At 36.1% G+C, this 15,536-nt stretch overlaps 3 protein-coding genes across 21 annotated transcripts in view; 1 reads left to right on the plus strand and 2 right to left on the minus strand.

Annotated features, from left to right (window-relative positions):
* The window catches only part of LOC128878628 (uncharacterized), an 18,928-nt gene extending 15,161 nt beyond the window's left edge, over positions 1-3,767 (minus strand). The window contains exons 1-2 of one of the 3 annotated variants that reach the window (XM_054126958.1): positions 3,636-3,767; positions 37-154 (exon numbers count right to left, since the gene is read on the minus strand). In XM_054126958.1, coding sequence (XP_053982933.1) covers positions 37-147 — 111 coding nt within the window. In that variant the 5' untranslated portion in view covers positions 148-154; positions 3,636-3,767. Of the gene's footprint in view, positions 1-36; positions 155-1,977; positions 2,320-2,360; positions 2,735-3,635 lie in introns of those variants that run through there. The other 2 variants (XM_054126957.1, XM_054126959.1) reach the window with 2 other exon arrangements.
* Positions 1-6,323, plus strand: part of LOC128878629 (transmembrane protein 230) — an 8,796-nt gene extending 2,473 nt beyond the window's left edge. The window contains exons 1-6 of one of the 13 annotated variants that reach the window (XM_054126966.1): positions 3,890-4,022; positions 4,768-4,917; positions 4,987-5,081; positions 5,774-5,886; positions 5,967-6,089; positions 6,169-6,323. In XM_054126966.1, coding sequence (XP_053982941.1) covers positions 5,057-5,081; positions 5,774-5,886; positions 5,967-6,089; positions 6,169-6,306 — 399 coding nt within the window. In that variant the 5' untranslated portion in view covers positions 3,890-4,022; positions 4,768-4,917; positions 4,987-5,056 and the 3' untranslated portion in view covers positions 6,307-6,323. Of the gene's footprint in view, positions 1-3,864; positions 5,082-5,128; positions 5,335-5,428; positions 5,559-5,773; positions 5,887-5,966; positions 6,090-6,168 lie in introns of those variants that run through there. The other 12 variants (XM_054126962.1, XM_054126963.1, XM_054126965.1 and 9 more) reach the window with 12 other exon arrangements.
* Positions 6,324-6,470: 147 nt separating this feature from the next.
* LOC128878626 (MATH and LRR domain-containing protein PFE0570w-like) lies at positions 6,471-13,870 on the minus strand. Of its 5 annotated transcripts, none has more exons than XM_054126951.1 (12): positions 13,850-13,870; positions 12,330-12,848; positions 11,254-12,104; positions 10,914-11,156; positions 10,483-10,816; positions 9,605-10,373; positions 9,291-9,524; positions 8,512-8,748; positions 8,209-8,391; positions 7,921-8,138; positions 7,695-7,850; positions 6,471-7,597 (listed from the first exon to the last, which is right to left on the minus strand). In XM_054126951.1, the coding sequence occupies exons 2-12, from the start codon at positions 12,786-12,788 to the stop codon at positions 7,388-7,390; spliced, it is 3,894 nt and encodes a 1,297-aa protein (XP_053982926.1). In that variant the 5' UTR covers positions 12,789-12,848; positions 13,850-13,870; the 3' UTR covers positions 6,471-7,387. The 5 variants fall into 5 exon arrangements, with proteins under 5 accessions (XP_053982926.1, XP_053982928.1, XP_053982925.1 ...); XM_054126953.1 differs by having other exon boundaries at positions 13,764-13,864; XM_054126950.1 differs by lacking the exon at positions 13,850-13,870 and adding an exon at positions 13,530-13,786.
* Positions 13,871-15,536: the final 1,666 nt, after the last annotated feature.

Genomic DNA, 15,536 nt, shown 5'->3' on the forward strand with positions numbered 1-15,536 from the left:
CGCGACTCGGTAAATTTCGAATATAATTGCACGCACCTTTAAAGATTCAGGCAAATAACCAGCAAGGAAGTCCAGGAGTTGAGACAACTCTTCCTCGGCGAGCAGACGAAAGTTCCGGCCTCGTTCCATCGCTTCGGGGTACTCCATGCTGAAACTAATTACCGACGGATCATTGTGTGAGTGGTACAAACTCTCGAACCCCCAGTCGGTCTCTGCCGCTCGTAAAACGCGCGACTTGTTCGAGGAAAAGTGTTCTCTTTTTCAAAAATGTCCTCGTCGCGCCTCCGAAAATTCGATCGACGCGAGAACGCAGCGTAAAGGAGAGAACAGAAATTAATCGGATTGGAACCTCGAAAGAATGGACCTTGGTACGAAATGCAAGGAAATCGAGACGCGATTAGGAATCGTAGCGTAAGTCTGGCTCGCGTTTCCGTCGCCGGTCGCAGATCTGTATCAGTGTAACGTTCCTTCCTGATGGGCGATTGCGTAATTGCAGCCACTTTTGAACTTTAAAACGTTCCTCCCGTCGCTCGAGAACCGACAGGCAGTTTGCGCACCCCCAAGGTCTGACTTTGACTGATCGCGTGAAGTAGAGTAGGCCCGCACCCGGTCAGACTTGTATGCATCATCGTTCGCGTTAATCGCTTCGACCTTCAACGCTGGGAAACGTGAAGAACCGCTCGTTGGAACGCGATAAATGAATATTAATCCAAATATAAACTAGGAAACGAACCGTGTCATCAAGATGCAAAGGTCTGGATGTGGTTCTACGTTTGGCTGGAATTGTGCTGTACAGATAGATACGAGAACGATCCAGAAAGTAAAGGAGGATGTTAAAAAAAGGTGCAAAATTTTTACCCCGCCCGACACTTAAAATATTAACGAGGCGTTATTCTATAGATTCTACACTTTAAATTGTGCACGATGTCTAATAGCAAATGTGATGGGAAAGTCCTGAAAAATGTGGTTCGAGCTGAAAGGCGACTTTTCTGACTTCAAATGACCATAACTTCGAAGCGAGGGCACGAAACGTAAAAACTCCAACGCTAGTTTGTAAAGAAATAAGCGGTTGGACTCCCGACACTTTACGTGCATCGAAAGACGTCAAATCACTTGTTCGCGTACGAGAGCGGCTGTCTAGCACGTACCCTATGCTACTGTGGCTGTCTAGCGCGTACCCTATTCTACTTCGGGCGCTCTGATTTGTCGGGGTTTTCTGTTAATATCTCCTTAAATAAGGGATAGAGAATAAAAGAATCTTGAATCTTGGAATCTCAAGAATTCTGCACCTGAAAAAGGCAGGCTATCGGAAATTCGAAGATTCCGAGTGTTTCAAAAGTAATAGCTACAGAATTTGGAGACCTTAGGACTCAGAATCTAAGGATCCTTATGCCTCTGTTCCACATTCGAAACGTTTAAATTCAAGAGCCAAGGGTTGATTCCAGTATCTTGGCAACAGGGAGCTCAGGAAATTGATCGATTCTGCAATTTAGAATCCGGGACAAGTAACGAAATAGAGAAACCCTCGTGATTCGTTAATACGATGACTGACACGGTGCCGGTATGCGCGACGTTTGTGGAACCAACAACGTCTAAGGTTTCTGATAGCTTTTATGCCCGGGTGAGGTCTGCCACGATTACAACTTCATCATCGAACTTAAGGTATTAATTCATCCGTGCATCACGTTTACTTGAAGAGAATCGTCAACAGCATTAGCGATGCCGATACGATCTACGATACATATTTCCCATCGCGCTATCGCGGTATTACTATGATTAATGCATTCGAATGCGATTCCTGGGACAATTGATCTAGTTGGGAACGATATTTCACGCGCAATCTACGTCCAACGGGACTTAGAAATCCAATTCTATACAAAATGGATTAACGAACCAAGTTGCTTCCCAGTTAATCAACCGTCGCAGCGTATCTAGATCGTCTGCCAACAATGTAATCCCCCTGTTCAAGGGAGCTACCTTCGGAAGCTAGTAGTCGGGATTAGTCCGAATCTAGTTCGACTTAGCTACGTGGCCCAGCGTTCGAGTAACTTCGAAATTGTTCCAAGTTTGGTCGTGTTACAGGCTGGCACGATCGCAGCATCCCCGGCTGCGTGTCGAGGAGGAACCGTGTCGTTTATCGACGAGCAGCCAGCGAACTCGCGCCGACTACTGCGGAGAGTCACACCGGAGTCACAGTAACGTCATAACAAGAAGCACTACGTGGTCCAAGCAGGCGACGCGCAATAAACAAGACTCCCCCCGTACATGTACATCATCGCGGAAGATCGTTACACGGCTCGACGAGACACACAGAGACCCGTTTAATTCCCAGACACTACAATTACGCTACGTCGATTTACCTGAGTGGCTCGCGTGTTCCTCGATCCAACAAGCGGAAAAACGGTCGTCGCGATTCACAGACGCTCGATTATCGAGGAGAACGAGAATTACGCGGCACGAGATCGGTCGAGGGTGCGAATGGCTGCGGGCTGTCGTCAAGGGGTAGTTCCAACGGAGGCACCCGCCCTCGCCGCCCCCTGAACCCGCACTGCCGCCCCTGGGCCACCGTTACCCTCCATGCACCGTACACCGACGTGGCGTGCATCACGCAGGCGCTCCGCAACTCCAGTGCCGTTCCGTCACTTCCAAACGCCCATGGCCGACGTGACCTTTCGCGGGGCCGGGTTCAAAAATTTTGCGAGGCCTGAATTCACATTCGAATCCTACGCATGAATTGTACATGATGATCTTTGTCTCTCCTTTAAACTGAATCATTGCTACTAAAATAATGTCTCGCATCTGTTACTGGTATCGTTATTCTGTAAAAGTTTAATCAAGTTTAATCGAAACCGGTGCCTTTTCGAAACCTTTTAATTGGGTAATTTTCGTAGACCGCGGGATCTCTGAAGCTGCCTTACGCCGGCCCTGCAAACACCTCATCCTGCGGGGGGGAGGGAGGGGGGTGTTACGTCGAATTCTCTAAATATGCCGAGCGTGTTGCCTATAGTCGGATCAAAATCTACTGATCACTTTAGACGGTTATCCCCGTCGTCCGACCGTTTCGGGGGGTTTCTCCCCATCGCCTGGGTTTCTTTACCGCCCTCTATCTCTCGTATCCGCACAGAGCTGCGGGCAAACACGCTCCGTCTCTCAGGCAGAAGAGGAAACCTCGCAGACCCGACGATTGAACAGTCAATATGCTGTCGATTAATGCACGCTGGCTCGATGTTCAAAACGCGTTCGAGTTGCACGAAACGCTATTGCACACGCAGGGACCTCGGCCAGCACAGGATTAACTCGATCCTACGTTCACGGCGGTCGATATTTTTGCAGAGATACCAGCCAAACGTGACCACATTTATCAACCTGTTCCTCTTTACTGCGCCTAACACGCAATTTACATGGGGAACAACGTATCGCCTCTTCCCATTGCCTCTTCGAACCTTAATTCACCCCGGACTCGCAACCCTTCCGCTGTCTGGTCGCATCGCTTTACCCTAAGTTAGAGATGCAACTCGCGCCGACGGAGGGTAGCAAACTACACTCGTAATCGGTCTCAATGATCGCACGACCTCGTGGACCGGAACCACGAACCAGAAGTTAATCGAAAAAGTAGGCGCACTCTGTTCAAGTACCTTTACGATCTTTCTTCTTCCTTCTGGAAGAATGTCTGGATGTCTGGATGTCTAGGCACGATTGAAACGAACAGTTTCACATCGCGATGCGAGATTGCATTCGGGCTCGATTCCATGGACTATCGTTGCTAGTAATAGGGGCCACGTTATCGATACCATTGCGCCCCCCAATGGCCCTTCGTCGTAGTACTGCACTGCGCCTAGCGTCGCGACGCAGAGCACAGCTTCCACCGCCGTCTCTTCATTTTCGCAGATCGATCCGACTACCGACAGGCACCCTGACCGATAGTTTCGAGTTTAAAGTTTGCCTATGCGGTGTGCGTGAGACACGGTCACGTATAATGCGTGGGAACGACGCGGTGAAGTCGTACGTGAAGTGAACCGTGGGTAAGAGTGCGCACAAGTGGACAAAGTAGACCAGAAAGGAAAGAAGAACGTTGGACGTAAACGAGGGTACCTTTTCCTTCTTTTTCGGTATCGCCCGACATCGATTGCCGTGTCCGCTATGGTCGTATCGTTGCCACCCACTATACCTCAAGAATCATTACGCGGTTCGGGAAACGTCTTATGCGAAAAGTCGCTAGTCCTCGGTACGAATCTCAAATTTACGCGTTAACTGTTCGCACGGAAGGAGTCTGATCTGTTATTATAATCTCTAGCGAAGAGGGTGAATAAAGAAAAAGAAAAATTGTGAAAAAGGTGTGGTATATAGTAAAGATTGAATAAATGCAAGAGAATCGGGACCTAAACATTGCATTTATCCAGTCGAAGTTTCTATTCTGGGTAGTCACGCGTGTCCCAAAGATTTATCAGGTATAGTGGGTAGAAGAGGTATAGCGAACTCTTGGAAGCGATAGAACGCGAAGACGGTAGTAAGTTCGGGTGTTGGGATTGCAAACCCCCAGGAATGAGTTCTGCACGCTTTTTAGACACTGTCGCATCGAGGTTCTAGATGTGCTAAGAGGGCAAGGCGTCGCGGGTTTAGCGGCCCTGTAATGAGCGACAAGGAACAGATTTTTCTATTCCCCTTATACCCACGATACACGATGTCGTGTGAGAAGGAAGATCGACCTGAAATTCACGCAAACGTTCTCGTCGAATACCGTGCGTGACCAAACTTTAATTCACGCAGAGCTCGAGCAAATAAGCTGTTGGATTAACAGGAACTTCCTGGGTTTTGCGTCGAATTCGAAAAATGATGGAAAAGTAACGACCCTCCTCCCTCCCCCTTTTATAACGGCACGGCTCGTCTTGTTCGCTTGAAAAATATGCTATGAGAGAGGTCCGTCGAAGTGTACTTAAGAGACGTATCTTTACGTCCGAGATCGTGTAATTTTTTCTTTATTCATAGCGAAGCAGAAGAGGGGGAAAAATTGAATGACATTTAGAGCACAAGCATAAGCGTGTCGTCGTTGCTTGATATGTGGACAAGCTGGTTTGGCACAGGTATCCTTTATTTTGGTTTGCGTCGAGTTTTCGTGTTTAGTCGGTAGTGAAAATTCAATCGTTTAAATTGTTCCGCGCTGTCTGGTTCATCGCGCATGCGTTTGTCGTTTACAACTTCGAGCGCGTCAAATATCAACAGATACATAACCTCCAATTTGTACATACGTCGGTTTCATCAGATTTCATTAGGAAAGGCAATGAATGTCGTTAGCACGTAGCCTCTTTCGACCGTCTTCTAAAGTTTAAATAAATGGTAAATTTCATTAAAAAATAAAACTATAATAATAGTTGCTACTTGTCATACATTATTCATTATATATATGATTCATGATACGGAATATCACCTATTGATTGTTAGCTTTGGTGAATCTTGGAACTTCTTTCAAGGGAGAAATTATTGACTTAAACGATAAACCTTTAACGTAGAATAGATCAACATAGATAACGATTGGCATACGTAGTTTAACTGCGCATCATGTAGGTACATCTTACACACTCGTATGCGATTATATCATTAGAGTAAGCGTAATCGTTACAATTGTTTAGTTGATATTTTGTTCGTGAAAAATCTGAAAAATTTGGTATCGCGAAAATCCATTTCATAAAACGTTACATCGTACGAACGTGAACGTGAAAAATGTAAATTACTGTATCACGAAAGGGTTTAACATTAATAACCGTCAATTTTGTAGATTATATTCACAAAGTGAGTATGTCCAGGAGGAAACTCGGTGGCGACAGACAATTCGACAACGTGGATTACACACAGCTTACTGAAACTGACAATGGCTTTGTCGATTCTCAGGTAAATTATCGCGTATCTATTTAAGTAGCTGAATGCTTGAAAAGGAAATGACATTAATGATAATTAAAAACTTTTAACAGTTTGCGAATCCACCAGTAAAAATACCATGGAAAGCCATTACATTGGCAGCTCTTCTGTTTGTCGGAGGTACCATCATGCTAATTGTGGGTAGCCTAATCGTGAGTGGACACATAGATTCAAAAGTGAGATTAGAAATTTTTACCTAACTTGTAGTAATAATTACATATCGGTTGGGACTGTTAATTGTTTATTCTTTTACAGTACTCTGACCGTATGTGGCCAGTCATTATTTTAGGAATTTTAATGTTCATACCAGGAGCTTATCATATGAGGGTTGCTATTTTAGCATACCAAAAAGTGCCAGGGTATTCGTTTGATGATATACCAGAGTTCGATTAACCGTGCATGTCTTTTTTTACAAAAAATAGCTAGAAATTCTATCTTTTTACTAGTATTGTAACTTATACCACATTGTTTCATGCAGACTGTGAGTATTATTAACACCAAATAGTCTGTCTCTGTGTTTCTGTGGTCGGCATACAAATTTCTCAAAAATTCATAGAATGACAATCTTTGAAATATGTTCAGTTTTCATAAATTACTTACCTCGAAGGAGTTTTGTATATTGTTTCTATACATAATATTTCATAAGAAGTTATTTTACATTGAAAGTACGAGTACCTAGAGTTTTATTAAAAAATTCATTTTGCGTGAAATGAATTCTTCGTTTGATACTGAATTCATAAGAGTAGAATGCAATTGCACATCCATGTGAAGCATTATGCAAAGTATCTAGATCTGTTTTTTGAATATGATTCCAATGAACAATACTGCATTCTTAGAAATAATACGGCATACAAATTGTTTTTTATACATTTTATTTAAAGTGTATGAAATTTAATAAACTATTTTACAGTATATAAATGTATAAAAATAATCTGATTATTGTACCTGTAATGCATATGAGTAGTAGCCTATAGAAATATTGGCAATACGATGAAGATGGTACAAGAATTATTTATTTTCAAAGATGAGCATATTTGAAAACAATTATAATTGTCATCTCGTAATTTAATTACATTTCGAAAATGTATATTCATGGTATTGTTCATGATTGTCTAGTCTAATCTATGCAGTATATTTTATTGCACTGCAAAATATTCAACTCAAAAATACTAAATATATTATATAATTTATAACAAATTATGTATAAAATACAGAATTACGTTCGTTATAAAAATTAAAATCGATATTGCAAGATTTACAAAATGTTTTGTCAATAATCAAATTTGGTAAAATTCCATACCAAGAAAATAAAAATTAATGTTTCATAAAGAAAAATATATAAAGCGTTAAGGCGAAGTGATACGTTAAGAGTTCCCGAACTTTAGATATTAGGCGATTATCTTTACTGCATTGTTGTCAATTTAAGTTGAATAAAATTTGGTTAAAAACTGATAAATGAAATTGCAGAGTTGGATTACGCGCAATACTCACGTTGTTGTAAATGCCTAAAAAGTTTCGTACTACTCAACTTCTGGAATTTACCTTTCTTTGTCATTATCATTGAAATAGGTGGATCAAATTTTTGTAGTACACTTTTCATAATTTGTTTACTTTCATTAATATCATAATCACATTGTTGTCGTATTTCTTCATCAAAAACATGTTGCTTTTTCAAAGGAGTGTGCTGTAAAAGAAGTAGAAGTTAATTTGTCAAAATTCGCAATTGTTTTCCATGATTAATCATTTGATGGAAATCAAATTATAAAATGAGCGTAACATGCCTCAAAAACAAGATATACTGAAAGTTGATTTGGCTTCATATGATCGATCGCATGTCCAATATTTAATGAAAGTTGTTTCATTAAGTTGAAAATCGTGAGATACATTTCTTCACTCGTCCAATTAGATTTGATGACAAGATATGTCAGTGGATAAAACTAGTAGCAGAAAATAATAGATATTAACATATATATTACACACTATTATCATACTTGGTTAATGGCTTACCTTTAGTTTAGGATATATTCCTAAATCGACCGCAGTTTGATAGAACTGCTTAGCCAGAGTTAAATCAATGTGCACCAATGTAGCAATTACTGCACGATATGTTATTTCAGGGAGTACTAAATTATAGTCATAAATTAACTTTACAATATGTATAATCATCTTATAATCACGTTCTCGTAAAAATGTCGATATTAATTTATTCGCGGCACAGGTAAGATCTAAAAGAAATAAAATGTTTGTGCACTTAAATTTGTTATTGTACCGGTTCTAGAAAATTCATTTTCTTACCTATTGGAAAATAATTACTACTTTGATCTGACATTAAAAATTCAAAAAGAAAAAATGCATATTTGGAGGATGTGTTGGAAAATGTGTTTAATAGAAGAGCCATTATCTGTGCTCTTGCGCAATTGTCCTTCTCATTACTTCTTACCTTCCACTTATTACGACAAGTAAAAATAATGTTACTTTCTGGAAAAAATTAATTATTTGAAAAGTACGATTTGATCTTATCAATATGCTAAATATTACTGCTGAAGTTACATCAAAATTACTACAATATATATCAACTATAATGAAGTGCTAACTCACCCTTAAGCAGGGTGAAAACCTTCAGAGGTTGGCTATTTGCTAGATAAATTTCGGCGAAAAGTAAAATTGTTGTTGCGTCAAGCTCATTTAAACGAATATGCATTTGTAACATAATATGAATATCTTTGAGTAGCCTGAGCGCTAACACCCAAAATTCTTTTTCAGCTAAATCAGCCAAAATAAGTGTTGTAACGTCAAATAATATTTCGTAACAAATAGCTGTTGCCCCGATTCGGACTGTAATATCCACAAAGATGATGTTAGGTATAACTTCAAATGAACATTGACATTCGTTTCAAATATTTTTATTTTATTTAGTTAAATTTGAATACACAAATAATAACTGATTGCACTTATATAATTTGTTGCATTATCAATATACGATTATTTTATATACAACTAAACTTTTATTATTAAAACTGTCCATTTTGTTTACATACAAAATTAATACTTTGTAATTACAAAACTTACGTAAAATAAGATACAAAATGAAATAGTTTTTATACATTTTATACATATAACCTAACAAAATAATTGCCTTCAAAACATATTACGAGAGCTGTAGCATATTGTGTACAATTTGCACTAACAAATTGAATAAGTCGTTTCAATGAAAACTTATAAAAATTAAACTAATTCTATTTTACTGTGTTTTGAAAACGCTTTATAAAATATTGAGCACGAATATTAAAACATTCATAAAACAAATTTAATAAAAGAAAATGTGTAATAAAGTAAAGGGTCTAATTATTATGAAGTTTTAGTGAATGTTGCATTACCTGTATTTGAATTGAGTTTACTCAAACGGTATTGAGAGTAATGTATTTCATTCTTCAGAATTCTATAACATGCGCGAGTGTAAAATGTCTTCTCCTTTTGTTTAATTTTGTTAAGAATTTTCATAACATGTTTATAATTATTGTGCTTAAGCCCTTCCTGAAGGCTATAGACATCTATATAAAATTTCCAATTTTTATTTCTACCGTGTAATGAATATGGTTTTGGCAAGTTGTCTGAAGATTAAATACCACAATTGAAACAATAACATGCAAATATGTAAATAAAAATACATTTATTATTCATAAATTCTTACCAATTGGGTGTAACACGAAAGAGGATTTTTCATTTTGTACACTGTTATTATTATTGTCCCATACTTTTTGAGTAATCATGGTAGAAGTATCGTTTATAAGCGATGCATCATCGAATTCATTAGACGATTCAGGTGACTGAATATTTATAACTGACTGATTTATTGCAGTGTTTTTCACCTCATTTATCTCTCGAATATCTTTTGGATCCTTGAGTTCACTCAATTTATTATTAAAACGTACTAGAAAGTCTTTATTAATTTTAGGATCAATGTCTTTATCCAGTTTACTTATAATATTTTCATGTACATCTTGAATGTGTCTTCCTGTAGTTATGCATTCATATAAAATACTGTTTATAATTTTTGAATTTATATTTTCTGTCTTTAGTAGCAGAGGTTTTACTATATTCCAATATCCACCAGTATCTGTATCGGATTTGATATGTGCTTCTATTCTTTCCAAAATCCAATTTATGAATTGAGAATCACGATTGCTTACAATTGTTGTTAAGTGATCTATAATTGTTGTTATAGGAACTTTAGTCAGCAACATTGAAATAGTACGGGATCCCATCATACAGTTTAACATATTGCGTTCATATAAGTTTTTACATACTTTCAGTATGAAAATTACATCTTTAGAGTGATTTACCAACTTTTCGTAAATATTAAATAAAAATGTATGATATCCTTTTGATATCAATTCATTTATCATTTGAAAAAAATAATATTCCCCTCTCTCGTATAAGGTAAGTACACGTGAAAAATGCTGTAAGATAAACAAAACTATATGTTATCACGTAATAATTACGCTCTAAAATAAAACTTAATACTTCGATTTATAATAATTGTAAAAAATTTTGTTTGTATATACGTACATTATGATTAAAGGGGCACCGTTGTCTAGAGCAGTTGCCAAATAGAATGACTTGATAACAGAAGCCTATAAAAATATTTTTAAATAAATCATGTTGCCTATCCGTTGTTAATTTTGTGGTCAGTTTTTTCGGTTTCGCTACTGGAGAACATTTATTTTTGTTCAAAGTATTTTGACTATTTTTCATATTATTGTCGTCATATAAAGTATTAAATTCGTCTATGGTTTTTTCATAAAACTTATCAATTACACTTTTAGTCATGGAATACGATTCTTTAATATGTGAAGATTTACAGGATGAGTCATTTTTCCGAGATCTAACCGAAGGATTGAGTCTGTAAAAATATATAAAAAATATTACGATTTTTTGACTATTATAGTCAACTAAATGGCACCAAATCTTTCACTAGCCTAAATAAATTAAATAATTACTCTTTTGTAGATGGCAAATGCGGAAACAAAGATTTATTTTGTATAACATTTTGTGATGACTCTAAATTTTGTTTGTTGTTCTCTAAGGTTTTTTCACTGGTTTCTTTCCAAAATATTTTTGGAAATTTTTTTTTATTTGTTGTCTTTTGATTATCAGCTACATTACTCATGATACGTTTTTTTTCAGTGTGTGTAGAATTACACAATGAATTCTGTTTTAGATTTGTAAATGAAGTATTGCATCTAGACAAATTTAAAGAATATATTATAGTTTGTTGAATATTATAGTTAACCGAATAGTTAAACATCTTTCATTAATGCAAAGAAATCAAATAGTTACTCGTCTATAAGGGTCGGATCTGCAAACAAAGAAATACAGTCATCGTCTTCATCCTCATCACTCCTTGTACAGTTACTCAAATTTAATTTGTCTAAACATGAATACTTATTTTGTATAGGTGACTTGAATGTTTCTGTTGTTTTTTTTGAGTTCCTTGTTTTCTGCAGCAAATCACATTCTTGATTATTAACTTTCCCAAAAGTTTCAACTTTTTTCTGTTCTACTGAAATATCTTTTTCATTCTGTAATATCTTCTTTGTAACATTTTCATTATTTTCATTTGGAGCAAGATTTTTTAATTTGTTAACTGCTGGAATTATCAATTGAGATAACATTCCATTAGCATTTGTTTCTGCAACATTGCTGGCATTGTTATGAATCTCAGCTGAGCCACTGCTTTTCAATGCAATACTGGATCGTTTTGACAAGTTATTTCTGTCTAACTTCTCTTTTTTTGTATTTTTTTGATGATATTGCTTTCCCTTGTATGCTATTTTATTTATCTTGTTAATCTTGATCTTTTTTGGCTCATTCATCTTTGGACAGTTGTTAATATTATCCAGAGCACTGATTATATTATTCATAGTTATTGCATTAATACTTTTTGATGACTTTGCAGTAATACTATTGGGTGGTAAAGTTTGTGCATAGTTTTCTGATATATTACAATACATGTTACTTTTGTTTTCAACAACACAACCAACGTTCTTAACAGGATCTTTTGTTTCAATTTGACAGTTATTATTTTCTTTTAATAAATTATTGTTTGTAACATTTGACATTTTATTTTCATTAATATCAGTTTCCACATGTTCCACTATATCAATGTTGAAGTTATTTTCAGGAGCATTCTGTAATAAGTTAAAATTTTTAATGTCTATTTCATTTTTTATAATATTACCACCATACAGAATATTGTACTTTTAATAATACAGTCTTTACTTTGCATTAGGTAAATTAGTTTTATTAGTGATAATTAGTAATCTTCTTGTCTTACTATCATTCGAAATCCCATTTAACAAAATCCAGTGATTATATGCTTGGTTTTCTAATACAGAGTCTTATTGGTTACCTACCTTGTGAAATGAATCTTCTTTTACTTCCACTATTTTGTCTGTGGTACCTTGTGAAATACTTTTGTCTATACATTTGTCATTCGTGTCACTTATGAACTTCTGCTTTTTGCTGGAATTGTCTTGATTGCCTTTCACTTTTCTTTTTGAAGCATTTGATCGTAATTCATATTTATTAACAATATCTACACTGTTTGATTTATGATTATACTCAGACACAGAACTTTTTCTTTTGGACAAGGTATAATCATGTACACCTTTCCTTAGATTATTATTGGGTTTAGATGTTACCAAGTCATTATTTAATTTTTCCTTACTATGATTACTTTCAATTGCTATAGCTTCTTCTATTACTCTTTTTGGTAATCTTCTTAATAGAACCTTTGCATTATATAATAATGGATCATATTTCTTCAACTGTCTAACTGGTAATGAATCTTTTGCAAAATTATTTATATCCATTTTACATATCGATTTTCTTTCATTAGATCTGCAATTCCATTTAGCTTTTTCAGAAGTTTTCTGCAAGCAAATAATGAGTTCCCTTTTACCCAAAATATCTTTATATTTTTCTCTTAATGGATTTTCAATATTGAAGTTATTTTTCTTTATTTCTGAAGATGTTTGTCCTACATATATACAATGTTTCTCATTGGAATGGTAAGTCTTTTTTGGCTGTCTCATTTTTCTCAGAATGTTACAGATTAGATAATATGAGGGTGAAATCATGTCATTCTTTTGTTAAATTATGTTTACATTATGACAATCATAGTCACCTAATACCACAAATGATAAAGAAACACATTGAAATTTAATTATAAATAATCATAAATAGTATATGATAGTCTAAAATGTAATAAAACACTGTAACAGAATTTCTATCATTTCCTATACACTATTGTCTTCATAGAAAACTATGTACGAAAAACACATTTAATATATCGATACAAATCTATAAATTGTCGTTGCTATTACAGAACATAAATCGATCAAAATCATACATTATTCAGTATTGTTTATTTCGTTCTTTTCGATATTACTGGACAACAAGGAACAGCAACTCTTTGCAAGTAACAATATCTATCCAATTAATCTTAAACAATTTTCATATAACTAATATGTTTTTTCACTAATTAAACAATTTTCAATCGTTTGAACACTCTCGTATGGAGTAGCACGTGTCTAAAGAAGGAATTGATGTACCTATACGTAAAAGGTATTCATTTTTATTCGCAGAAACTTTGGATATATTTGTTAATTAAAACGTAAAATAAAACACTCAACACTGTATAAAATTCGATTTCCGTCGAAGAGATCACACTATAATGCTAGCCGCGAAAATATTCAAGTATTCCGACTAGAACGAGAATCGCAAGTGCTGCATCGATGTATCGATATTAGCCACATCGATAACTTTAATGTTTTTTTAACAATTACCAAACTTAGTTCCTTTCTAAATGACTTTCACCAGAGACGGCTATATTAAAACAATGTATGAAAACAAAAACAAAATTAATCGGTACCGATTTAAACTCCTATTGTCATCTAACGGTGGAGAACTTGAAATCTTTGTACAGTGTCACCAACCAGTACAGAACGATTTCCCCTGACATAAGTTAAAAGACCTCTAAATTTTATTTAAAATTCTCTGAAATATTTTATTTAAAATTTAATTGAAAATAAATAAGTGTCGGTATGTGTAAAAATATAATATATAAAAAAATTGATTACTTAAAAAAAGAATTGCAATTTGGGGATTTAAATCCTGGTCACCGCTATTGAAGAACCCCTAAAAAAATTCTTCTAAAAAATTTGTTCCCGCCCCAAGCAGTGCCAAGCACCCCTAAAAAAATCCCAGCTCATACATTCTTCCCCTAAATCTAGGAGCAAACCCCCAAAGTTGGCAACCATGTCTTTATAAACTTGACCATTTCGTCGTAGATGGCGACACTATCCCTCTTCGAGCAGTGCTTTCTAGTGCTATCGCCTTTTGATTGTACCATTGATAGACACATTTCCCTTCATTCTCTGTGACATTTCCCTTCAATTATTTGTGAAATTTATTCCCCATGTATAATTGTAATATTTAAGGGTGCGCAGGAGACAAACTGGCGCCACCAACGGAAAGTAGGTGAACTACTAGATAGTTTTTCTCGTTTTTCAGGCACAATAATGAAAAAAACATATCATAATTATGCATTTCGTAATCAGGGGAAGTAAATCTATCGTCTCGTCAAGCGTTTTTGGAAAAAATTGAAAAAAAAAAAAATGTCTTGTCTTTGAACGTATTTTTAGCACGTTTCAAAAGCGAAATTGCAAAATGTGTAACTGTTCCCCGCAACGATATTTTGTAAGGAACAGTTTAAAAAAAAAATCAGCCGGAAAGGTCGCTTCCTCGACTCATAAAATTACAATAACTGTTTGGAAAATTGCAAACGTTTGACATCATTCTGTCTTTGTCTCTCCTCCGATTGATGTATCTGCCTCTCTGTCACAGCATCATTAGAGAGACAAGGATCTATCTATCCTTGTCCCAGAGCTTCCTACTTTCTCCGCAACTGTCGCTGAAGTCAACTCGGAGTTTTGCTGGGTCTCCTGCGCACCCTTAACATAGTTTGTTACTCATGCCGCTAGATGACGAAAGATTTGTGTAGGGACCTACATATAGTCATAGGTTCAAGCAGCGTTACCAACCTAAACTAGAGAATTTAGCATTAAGAGGTTTTCGTCGTTTTTGGAATAAGAGACGCAAAAGAGAGAAGTTCGTTAACGTGGTTAGCGTCGCGACACGTGCTCGTCTGATTAAGAGAAAATAAAGAAAAGAAAACCCAAAAAGCTGTGTTCTATATACGAGTACGAGATTACCTTCTCCCGGCAAAAGTAATTGTTCCATAAAAGTTTAGGCGTAGAAATACGCTACATTTGTAGAGATAGTGGCGCCATCGGTGAGAAAACGCCCAAGCTTGTAGTAAAAACTGTTTCCAGTGTTACTGCTAGATGGCGCCAATAACTAAAAAACCAGTAATTATTACAATATTAAATAAATATTCATTAAAATGATAACTTTGGTTTATTAGTTTCGTATTTTGCAGCGTTAGAAGCAAAGAATCGTCCTCATCATGGCATTTATTAGAAATAAAGAGTGATCGAATGAAGGTGAAAGTGGCGCCATCGGTGAGGAAACGCCCAAGCTTGTAGTAGAAACAGTTT

This window comes from Hylaeus volcanicus, chromosome 6 (genome assembly GCF_026283585.1).
Source record: "Hylaeus volcanicus isolate JK05 chromosome 6, UHH_iyHylVolc1.0_haploid, whole genome shotgun sequence".
Taxonomy (NCBI): domain Eukaryota; kingdom Metazoa; phylum Arthropoda; class Insecta; order Hymenoptera; family Colletidae; genus Hylaeus; species Hylaeus volcanicus.

Coding starts and splice junctions, on each gene's coding strand:
- LOC128878626 (XM_054126948.1), bottom strand. CDS start 13,055: ATGATTTCACCCTCATATTATCTAATCTGTAACATTCTGAGAAAAATG. Junction 11,157..11,253: donor GATCCGACCCTTATAGACGA/GTAACTATTTGA, acceptor AAATTTGTCTAG/ATGCAATACTTCATTTACAA. Junction 7,851..7,920: donor GAATATATCCTAAACTAAAG/GTAAGCCATTAA, acceptor TTCTGCTACTAG/TTTTATCCACTGACATATCT.